The 12,327-nt window shown below is 25.3% G+C and overlaps 2 protein-coding genes across 8 annotated transcripts in view; both read right to left on the bottom strand.

Annotated features, from left to right (window-relative positions):
* nAChRalpha4 (nicotinic acetylcholine receptor alpha4) overlaps window positions 1-12,327 on the bottom strand; it is a 185,045-nt gene that overhangs the window by 82,469 nt on the left and 90,249 nt on the right. The gene's annotated exons all lie outside the window — the stretch shown is intronic.
* Window positions 35-3,537, bottom strand: LOC149031135 (uncharacterized). Its single transcript, XM_089176761.1, has 4 exons — window positions 3,006-3,537; window positions 2,766-2,851; window positions 1,898-2,310; window positions 35-452 (listed from the first exon to the last, which is right to left on the bottom strand). The coding sequence occupies exons 1-4, from the start codon at window positions 3,241-3,243 to the stop codon at window positions 215-217; spliced, it is 975 nt and encodes a 324-aa protein (XP_089032887.1). The 5' UTR covers window positions 3,244-3,537; the 3' UTR covers window positions 35-214.

Consider the following 12,327-nt stretch of genomic DNA (forward strand, 5'->3'; position numbering starts at 1 on the left):
CATAGAAAAATATTGATAACACCAGAAGATAATTAATTAATATATATAATTAACTAAAATTCATGTGAGTACATATATATATAAAAGAATAGAAAAGTGTGCTACAATAAAAAATATATAAATATATTTATATATGTAATGAAATTAAATAATTAAATTTAATAATTAAAACAAATTATTATACTGAGAAAGAAAATCTTTCAAAGTTGCATGATTAAAAGGTTATGATAGGTGTTGTGTTTGAAAAGATTGGAAAAATCTTTGTAATACTCGTTGTAAATTGTAAATCATTCGATGATGTTTCTAGGATACCAAGTATACGATGAGTATTTTCCGAATTAAATTTTGATGCAGGATGCATCGTATTGCATATGGCGCTGTCACTGAAACGTTGTGAACAAATCTGTGCCAACCATAAACGACCGGGATTCCCATTTCCGATAATGACAGATCTGCAAACATTTAGATTCGTAGCAGCACGCACACACAAAACCCCATATAAATATTATTATAAATTATTATTAATTATTATTTAAATAATATGTAATTATAATCATTGTGTTAAGTCTACTTAACATGAACTAAGTAAATATTTAAATATTTAAATGTTTAAAAAAATATAAAAATATTTCTTTTTCCCCATTACAACTAATTTTTTACCTGTACGACACCTGTACGTAAATTTTACCTGTTACTTTTTTCAACAAAAAGAAAAATAGAAGGAAAGAAATTTTTAAATGGACTTATGACACTTTCAAAAAATAAAATTGTGTATATATATAAAATACATGTATGAGTGTGTGTATATGTGTGTAGGGTTTTTTTTGGGTATAGAAAAATCGAACTTCGATATTTTTTTTTCTTTTTTCTTTTCTTTTTTTTTTTTTTACGGAATATCCAAACGAATTCCCGATACGTCAGCAGCCAAATTTCATTGCACCATTCGATGTTTCCGAATGCTTTTCATTCGTTCGGATATATGCATTCTACGTATGTATATATATGTATATGTATATATGTGTATGTATATATGCATTTATATGACAAATGGGTATAGTCAAAATGTAACTGAAAAGTTAGGCGCGTATACGACAAGCAAATATAGGAAGAAACCATTCCTTCATTCATATTTTATGCTTTTATATTGAGGAATATAATCTTAAAAAAAAAAATAAAAAAAAAAAAGATAAAAATATAGAAAAATTCTATTCGTCATTTTACAGTTTTATATATTTTGTTTTTTATATCTGTATAAATAATATAAAATATAATATAATATAAAATGCTACTAATAAATATAAAATAATATAAAATATAATATAATATAAAATACTACTATTAAATATAAAATAATAAAAAAACATATTATATTATAAAATGCTACTATAAATTATAAAATAATATAAAATGCTACTATTAAATATAAAATAATATAAAACATAAAATAATATAAAATGCTACTATTAAATATAAAATAATATAAAATATAATATAATATAAAATGCTACTATTAAATATAAAATAATCTAAAACATAATATAATATAAAATGCTACTATAAAATATAAAATAATATAAAATGCTACTATAAAATATAAAATAATATAAAATGCTACTATTAAATATAAAATAATCTAAAACATAATATAATATAAAATGCTACTATAAAATATAAAATAATATAAAATGCTACTATCAAATATAAAATAATCTAAAACATAATATAATACAAAATACTAATATATATAAATGTAAAACATAATAAAATATAAAACAGTATGTATTATAAAATATAAAATAATATAAAAATAAAATACAACATATATACAATATAAGACACATAAAAAAAAAAAAAAATTCTTGTTGAAATGTAGAATAGGTGAAGCAAGTGATCTTACTTGGTTCTATAGGGTGGTTGCTTTTCGATGTCGTTCGACAATGTCTGCCACTTGGTACGTTGACGCACACCATCAAACTTATTTTCCTTACGCCTTATATTCACAAAATTCTCTACCATACTACTAGATCCATCCACGTTTGACGTTTCCTTCGTATATTCCTTCAAGCGAATAAATTCGAGTGTATTTTCAAATGCCTGAAGGGACTCGACGAAACCTTCTCTGACTTTGTTCAATCCTAAACAACAGTCTCTTTCAAGATCGTGAATCTTTTGCTTGTAAAAGCTTGACATAGACATTGAACAATGACATGATTCATCGAATGATTCCAATTCTTCCTTTAATCGATCAACTCTTCTTTGATATATATTACTACTTTCATTTAACCTTTCATTTCCATTTGAACAGCTATCCTAATCAGATGTAAATATATTTAATATAATAATAATTAATCGTTTTTTTTACAATTGTTAAAATTCAAACACTCAATTAAATGTTTTGTTTTTTAAAAACAAAATTACTTTTCTACAATTGTTAAAATTAAACATTTAATTAAATATATTCTTTTTTAATATAATAATAATTACTCGTTTTTAACAATTGTTAAATTTCAACACTTAATTAAATGCTTATTGCAATATAATTATTATTTGTTCTACAAATGTTAAATGTCAACACTTAATTACATGGTTTCTTGTTGGAATATAATTATTACTCGTTTTCTACAAATGTTAAATTAATTAATAAATTTTTTTTATAATAATATTTGTTTATTATTTGTATTTAAAAAAATGTTTAAAAGAGTGTTATTTATCAACCTTTTGTTATACAAACTAAAAGAATATTTTCGAAGGAATTTTAAACTCACGCCATTTCCGTTCCTAAAGTGTAAAACTTCGAGTGGATATTTGGAAGGTTTACAAACATTACCACGATTATTGTAACAAATATTATCTAAAAAAAAAAAAGAAAAAACATTAAAAATATCAGAAGAAATCATTGACAATTTGAAGACAACAAAAAAACAAAAAGAAAGAAAATTCATCAATGGGGTTAATCAAAACTAAAAAGGTTCATAGATGAAATTGAAATTGAATATTTGACATACCAAATTTGCGAAAAAGGTTAGAATAATTATTTTTCAAACAAATATGTTTAGTTTTAATATTTTTCATATATTTAATAAAATTGTTCATTTCATTATTAAGATTTTCCCTTTCCTGATGAAGGTTCATTCGTAATTGTTTTAAAACATTACGAAGTAATTCAATACGTGGTATCAAATCAGCAACCGAATCCTTTAGGTTATGAATTTTAATATTTTCATTTTCATTTTCGTTAGCCATAATTTGATATTTCTTTTTTCTTTTTTCTACTATTACTTCGATAGATTTATTTTTTAAACTGGAACCACTCGTAAACGAGGTTCGTTAATGACCTCGTAACTTTACGAAAGGGACGTTTAATCTCACGAATTTCTTTCATCCCTATATTTTTTTGTCCCTTTTCTTACACAGCAGAAATTAAACTTAGAAGAAACTAACCTCTAAATATATATTTCAATTGACATTTGGTATGTTCGATAATCGATATTTATTCTGAATGATATTATTTGTATTTTTGTCTTTTGTTTAATAAATTTCTTGAAAAGGTTTGATTGATGAAATTGAAAAGATTTTTTATTAGAAAAATTTCAAATAAATTTAATGGAAACATTAATAAATTAATCATGTATTTTAGATTTATAGTTTGTTAATTAATTATTATATAAATTAAATATACAGTGTGTATATTATTTTAGAAACAATAAAAAAATAATATTAACGTTAAATATATAATCAAATTAATAGGAATATTAATGAGTTGTGTATTGTATACACTAGTTAATTATTTTTAAATTAATTATATATTAAAAATAATTATAAATACCTTACACAACTTTTTATTATACTAAACCCTTTAAATAATAATAAAACAAAATATTTATAATGTTTAAATTAAAACAATTTCAATTTAATATAAATTTTTAAATTCATATAAATTAGTATAATACAAAAAATTGTTTGTAGTGTTGACTATTAATTTTTTTACTGCTTCTACAAAAATATATATTACTATTTATTTATACTTTACTGATTACCTATTTCTAATAATTGTTAAATATATTTTTTTAAATAAAATATAATAAAATTGTAAAAATTGAACTAAATGTAATCGAAATCAAAGTATACGTATTTTTAATTATTTTTATCTTTTGTTTTATTTTTTTCATTTCTTTAACAAACCTTACTTAGCAGTTTAGAATATTTACTGGTCAAGTTAATTTCTGTGATACGTATACCATTATATATGCAGATATTGCAAATGAAGAAAATAAGTTTATGAAAGTGCTGGAATACCTACTACTACTACTATATATATATATATATAATACATATACAACTTCGTAAATATCATAGCATAGAATTTCCTACATTATAAATTTATCGCGCGGTGCTAGCAATTACCTGGCGACTACGAAACTGTTCCCTCGTTTATTTTCCACGCTTGGGATGCGATCATCCCCTACCTCTTTCCCTACCCCCATCCCCCAAACGTAGGTCAATCTAAAGAGAACATAAAACCCTAGAAAGAGAAAATTTATATACACTTATACATATATATGTATACAAAAGATTGTATGTAATATATTTCACCCCTTTTCCACCCCTATGTTATAAAATTGATTATACTTAATTACATTTTTGTTTTTATGAATGTTAATGGGAATATTTTAACAGGATTGTTACATTAAAAAGATTCTGATTGAATGTAATCGATTTTTATTATACATTGTGCGTATAAATGTTGTTTGAATTGGTTTGAAAGTGATATAATATTTGATTGTAAAGAAGAAAATGTTTTATACAGGTATTAGAACTAATCTCAATGTTTCTAACATGAATTCAGAATAATTCTTGGAAATGGGTTTCTTTGTTTCAACCCAACCTATCTTTTTATCAACGAAATTCCATTGATCCTCTTCATAAAGCTTTCGACACGTACCCACGTACGTACACCAATCAATAATTTTTTACTTGACAATTTAATTCTATTTCCAATTATACATACTTATATATTATATATAAGTGCTAGAATGTTTTAGCCACGAATAACTGTAGTTTTGTTATAAAATGTTTATTTAGTATTATTCTAAACTATTTAACAGATAATAATAAGACACAAAATAATACAATAATTAGAATGGAATACATAAAATAATAATACTAAGAGAAAATATAAAAAGTACGATTAGTTAAGTTGTATGTAAATCTGAAAAAAAACGTGAAATAATTGAATTGTGATACAGTGCCATCTATTTGAAAATAACAGTACCTAAAAACTTAGATAACCTATAAATAACATAACGTGAATATATCCAAATAATTGAATTGTAACAAAGCTCAATCTATTGAAAACTTACAGCACTTAAAGTCTTACATAACCTCTAAATAATAAATCTCAATAATCGTTATAAAAACAATCCTATGTACTAAATTGAAAAAAAATTACACAAAATAAAATATCATGTGTGCAGATCACACGTGTTAGAAGTGAAACCTTTTTAAAACCTTCACTTCGAGAGAATGAGTCAAATGTAAAGTATCAGGAGTAAGATAATTGTAGGGTTTATTTATTATAAACAAAAAAACAGCTTTGCTTGTGAGAAACGTGGACAGTCTAGTGACCCCAGTCGAAGAACTAACTTACATTTTTAAATGTGTGGATTGAGTTAATATGAGTCTACGCTTCGTAGTATGCAGTCGCACACAAAAACACACATATACAACACTTAGTAGCCAGGAGTGGGGACTACGAAGCATCGCATAAAGAGGAGACCGAGATAATAAGAAACAAATGCATACTGTCTTCTATCTCATTCTCTCTTAGGCTAAATCCTATAGATGTGCATATGTTTGTCTCGTTTTCTCTTTTTAGTAACGTAGCCGTTTCATCGTTTCGTTGCCGTTACCATGGATTTTCGTTCACTTTTTTTCAAATCATTCCCATTCTAAAGAAATTTTCACTTCAATAAGAATTTCATTAAGATCAGGTTGAGTAGATCTTCATTGGAAATCAACAATGTGAAACTGAAGTTTTATGTATACAGTTATACAGAAGAGCTTTAAGTTTCATTTGTTTCCTTTTTTTTTTACAATATTTTCTATAATTGGCTGAATAAATTCATAAAATCGAACATCGACAATTGAAAATGTTTATTTATCTTAATTACGAACTGGATAAATCTTTCAGTCTGATAGTAAGGAAAATATATATATATATAGAGAGAGAGAGAGAGAAAGAGAGAGAGAGAGAGAGATAGAAGAGCTTTAAGTTTCGAAACTAATCTTTGGGGAAACGATGCCAACGTTAAATCGACGGTCGTATTTGTTTAAACGTTTGGAGGTATTACTCCAGTGAATGTTCGTCGTTTACTTATGTGCACCATCTTCAGAAAGGGATTCCCTACGATTCTCAGAAGATAGTAATAGTAATAGTAGTAGTAGCAGTAGCAGCAGTAGTAGTAGTAGTAGTAGTATCTTTACTCTCTAGTTTTGTCCTCGTTTCGTATTCAGATTTTGAAACTCTACGTTTAAACTGTGTTTACCAGTTTCTGGACTATACTTCATAGTAATTCAAGAGACGAAATTTGAAAAGAAGGGTTGAGATTAGGGATAATACAACGAAATCTGAGAGAAAATGAAAAGATCATTTGACAAAATCTAATCATGAAATTATTCAAATTTCTATTCAAAATCATTTTGTGCATCCTGTATTCATACTACTTGATTACTATTATTATATTTATACAGATAATATATATGTTTAAATTATGACGATTGTTATACATAGATATTATATTTAATTAAATATAATATTTTATAAATTAATTCAAATCAATATAAAAATATATTTAATTATGTATCATTTTTTATAAATGAAATTATAAAATCGTATTACACAATTGCATTGATAGAAATAAATTTAATAGAACAAATTTTCTTATTTGATTGAACTGAACAACTAAAACATTAAAAAATGAACTAATACAAATGTTGATATCCACGTTCACCCTAATCCATTCCCTACCCTTTCCCATTTCATTTCATCCATATATGTAATCGAAAAAAATAAAATACCAAAAAAAAAAACGATATTTTCCATGAAACTGGCCCCGAAACTCTTTCATTTCGCGACGTGTCGAAGAATATCGTGCTTTTCTATCATCAAATATTTATGGTGAAACTGTTTTTTTATTTTTTTTATTTCTATTTTTTTTTTTTTTTTTTTATAGACGTAATATAAACGTTCAATGTCTATTTCACATGCACAGTATCGGTTAAAAGTTCGATAGATAACAAGAGTGAGTAAGAGAGAAAGATAGATAGTCTATTTTTGTGTATATGAGTGTATGTATGTGTGTGTATGAGAGTAAGTAAAGATAGTTTTGAAATAGTATAAGTTACCATACGATATGTATTAGGTTTGGAAGTATTTTGTGTGCACCTAACCGATCAATGAAATTTCGTTCTCTTCTCTCATATCATATATATATATATATATATATATATATATATATATATATATATATATATATATTTATATGTGTGTGTATTTGTGTTTGTATTTGTATATCTCTCTCTCTCGAGAGAGAAGCAAAAATGACGTTGCATATTCCGAACTGATATAAACGCGAAACAATCTCAAACTCATAAGCGACACTCATACTAAAACTTAAATTAACTCTACTATCAATTTGTTTTATATATAGTTTTTTTATTTTTATTTTTTTTTTTTCAAAGTAAAAACTATGGGAGCAAGATTGTTCCAATCCAGTCCAGTTCCAATCCAGCTTGTTTTAATACAAAGCTTGAATAACTTATAAATACTTTAATACATGTTTTTTTTGTCTTTATTAAAAGCTTTATTTGTATAATTGCAAATGTTTGTATGTAAAATTAAAAATAAATATAATTGTAAAATAATTTAAATGAATTTTGTATAATTCGTGTAATTGAATGTTTAAAATTCAATTACAAATGCTTTAAATATTTTTTTTTTTATTAAATTAATTTAACAGATGAATAAGATTTCTATTTGTTCCATTTAATTTTTCAGTTCGAAGAAGAAAAAAAAAGGAAATGAGAGTGAGAGAGAGAGAGAGAGAGAGAGAGAGAGAGAAAGAAAATATGCGATTACAATTGACTACCCTTTTCAAGTCAGGTATAATCGCATTTAATTAAGAAACAAATGAATCGTGGATTAAAAAACACGTCCAACTTTTGATTCTATTTGTATAAGAACATTTAATTGGTCCAATTAAATTGTCAGCAGCGTGTCATTGTCGAAGACCTAACAGGGTTTCGATTCATCTTAGAATTTTTTCTTCTTCTTTTTTTTTTTTTGTTTTTTTTTTTTTTTTTTTTCTTAACCTTCTTAAGATCGCAAGATGTTTAATCGAGCAAGAGGAACCCTTCGTAAGAAGAGGTCTGACGAAAGAAAGAAGTAAAGAAAAAAAGAAAAGAAATGAAAGAAAAAGCTGGTAGGAAGTAAAAAAAAAAAAAAAAGAAAAAGAAAAAGGGGGAACTTGAAAGAAGGGAGGGAGTTTGTAGTATTAAGTCTTGAGAGATGGTTGGGATTTTTTCATCAGGTTAATGCATGCAAGAAAAAATCTTCCAAAGGTGTAATGAACGCTATTAAAACGAAGTACGGTTAGCCTTCGACTATTCCAAGTTGATGACGTTGATTTCTATACGTTGACCCACTGTTATTAGAAATATATATATAGGTGTATGACATGTTTGTGTAATATGTATAATATATGTAATATGTGTAGGTGTATTTCTATGGTATATCGTTGGTATATATGTTTGATGTTTTTTTTTTTATTCCTTGACAAGGTATAGAAAAAATTCTTCAGGTTAATTAACTGTCTAGTATTTCAAGTAATTTTGTCATTTATATGTATTCTGATTGAACTTACCTATACTTGTATGTATGTATTTATGTTAAGTAATATGTAATATTTTTAATGTTATTTAATGTTATTTATAAGATTGGAAATATATAATATGTTCTATTTAGATTAATTTTATGTTTAATATATTATATTTATTGTTGTGTATTGTATATTTAAACAATTGTGTTTTATTAGGAATGCTAAGTAATATTATTTTAAGTAAATTTTGTAAAAAAGTATGTAGGATCTTTTTAGCAAGTAGTATATCTAAATTAATATTTGATTAATTAACCATAAAGTTAATTAGTATTTTTTATTCTAAATTTTGTAAAAAAATACATCAAAACTTTTTAAATTGATAAGCAGTATAACTATAAACTAATATTTGATTAATTAACTATAAATTTAAATAGTATATTGAAAACTAACCTTTACAAAGAAACACCTAAGATCTTTTTTTATACAAGAAGTAAAATATCTTTTTAATTACAATTAATTTTATTGCAATTTTTAGTAAATGTACGTAGGATTTTTTTGGTAATTAGTATAACTAAACTAACATTTGATTAATTAACCATAAATTAAAATAGTATATTGAAAACTAACCTTTAAGAAGAAACTAAGATCTTTTTTCTACAAAAAATTAAATATCTTATTAATTACAAATAATTTCATTATAATTTTTAGTAAATGTAAGTAGGATTTTTTGGCAATTAGTATAACTAAACTAATATTTGATTAATTAACCATAAATTAAAATAGTATATTGAAAACTAACCTTTACGAAGAAACTAAGATCTTTTTTCTACAAAAAGTAAAATATCTTATTAATTACAATTAATTTCATTATAATTTTTAGTAAATGTACGTAGGATTTTTTAGTAAGTAGCATTCCTAAACAAATATTTCATTAATTAACCATAAATTGAAATAATCTATTGAAAACTAACCTTTACGAAGAAACTAAGATCTTTTTTCTACAAAAAGTGAAATATCTTTTTAATTAAAACTAATTTTATTATAATTTTTAATAAATAATACCCAACTCAACATAAATGTTACTACTCCCTTTTAAGCAACATATAAACATTGTTAATCTTAAATATACAATTAATCATTTCATACAAAAATTAATTCTAATAAAATAAAACAAACCAATCTCTCTCTCTCTCTCTCTCTCTCTCTCTGGGAGTGATTTTTACTGTCGTACATTTTTAATATTTTATCCTCCCTCCCTCCATCATTTATTTTCTCTTAGCTTTTAACAATCCGTAGGTAGGAAGGAAGGAAGGAAGGAAGGAAGTTCTTGAAAGGAAAACCTTAGCCAATTCTGTTCGTTAAAGCTTACTCGACTACTCGTTTGCTATTTCCGTCTTGTGGAAGGGCAATTGCCAAGGGGGAAAAAGAATGAAACCGATAAAGAAAAAGAGGAAGAAAAAAAGAAGGGTAGAAAGTGTAGAAGAGGGGTGGGGGTGGGGGTGGGGGTGGGGGGAGCCTAAGAGGAAGAGAAAGTCAGGTTTAATTAAACTATGTTTCGCCAACCGCGGTGTTCGTGCTTTACCTATTTACCGAATAATCGTTTGGGAAATGAAGAAAGGTAATAAAACTTTTGTCTTTTTTTTTTATTTTTTTTTTTATTTAAACAAAAAAAAAGAAAATCAACTCTTTAGTTCATATTCGATGTATAAACACAGTTAAGAAAGAATATAAAATGTGGTCAAACCCTTTTTACCGCATTTGGTCCAGGTGGAATTCGAAGAATAAGAAACTTCAGAAAAATAAAATAAAGTTTCATGGTTTTATCGTTTAAGGAGTATAAAGAAAGAAAGAAAGAAAAAAAAGTTTCACGTAGTAATATCGAAAGGATAATAAAACTCAAAAAGGAAAACTCGTAAATATTCCCAAGTATCTTATCCATACTATAAAAGAAACAAAGTTGAAATAACAGAAGGGTGAGGAGAAGGAAAATCATGGAAGAAGTTCATCTATACGCATCTTAAATCTTTTATCAAACATACTCGAATATCAATTTTACAATTGCAATAGTCTCAAAAAGGAATATAAAGTTAAAGGAACAAATAAAATCATCAAAAATAAAACAAAGTATTCAACAAAATTGATAAATGCAAAATGCACGAATTTCAATTGCTTAGTCAACTATAAAATAAAAGTCTTCTTTGTTTTTTAATAGTCTAACACAATTACAGTATTTTAAAGTATTGTAAAAACTTATTCAAAAGATATAGTTAGTTATAAGATGTAATATAAGTTGAACAGTACAATATGATACATATAAAAATATAGATACACATGTGTATGATAATGTACAGGTACATACATTTACAGGTATGTACATGATACATATACCTATCTATATTTTGTATATGTGTATATGTATTTTAGGTTTTAGGGAGATCAACCTAGAAGTCATATTGATATTCGTGTTAGCATTACAAGAGAATCTTCCTAGTGGATATGCACATTGCGCATAAACGCGTATAGTAGATCTGTTCGACGAATATTCGGGTCAGTTAGTCCTTAATCGATATATAAGCGCCATGGATGACCTTTGAGGCTCGCACGATTAGGTTCCATGTATAACTATCTCCCTCTCACCGTCTTTGTGTGACTGTCTCTGTCTCTGTCTCTCTCATTCTATTTCATTCACTCAGTCTGTCTAACTATACATGCAATCTAGAGGCTTATATGTTTGTCTTGGTCAGACATGCGTAGGTGGTGTTGTTATCTCACATTTCGTACGTGTTTCTGACACTGGCACGTAGCATTAAGCCGAGCTAGCAGATTCTCCAAATAATCTGTGTAGTCGAAGGAATCACTCTGTTGGTATATATTGAGTATATATACTCCTATTATTACTCATATATACCAATAACCATAGTCATTTACATTTCCTATGAAACTAATTCTAATAAACAAATCTCATATTTGAAATTGTTATTTTGATTCCAGTTGTGTGCACTATTTTACAGTATTACATATATTTTTAAATGTTAAATATATACTTTGAATGAAACTATAATTATTAGTATATATAAAAAAAGAATATTATTTAATATAATATTTTTATATATAGCAATAACTATTGTCATTTAATAAAATTATATATGCATCCCATTTATTAAACTAACCAAATATTTAGAATTGTTATTTTGTTTCATACTATATAGAATATTTTATAGTTTTACATATATTTTTAAATGTTATATATATATATATATATATATATATATATATATACCATTATCTAGTACAATATTATACAGTTATTTAGTATAACATTAGTAAGTATGATATTATTTAGAATAGCATTATTAAATGTGAAGTTATACAGAGTGGTCTGTAACTGGTGGCACAAGCGAAAATGGGGTGATTCTACATAAAAAAAAAATCGAAAAAATACAATAAAAAT

The sequence above is a fragment of the Polistes dominula genome, unplaced genomic scaffold (genome assembly GCF_049000335.1).
Source record: "Polistes dominula isolate Pdom_NZ unplaced genomic scaffold, Pdom_raw_medaka contig_80, whole genome shotgun sequence".
NCBI classification, from domain to species: domain Eukaryota; kingdom Metazoa; phylum Arthropoda; class Insecta; order Hymenoptera; family Vespidae; genus Polistes; species Polistes dominula.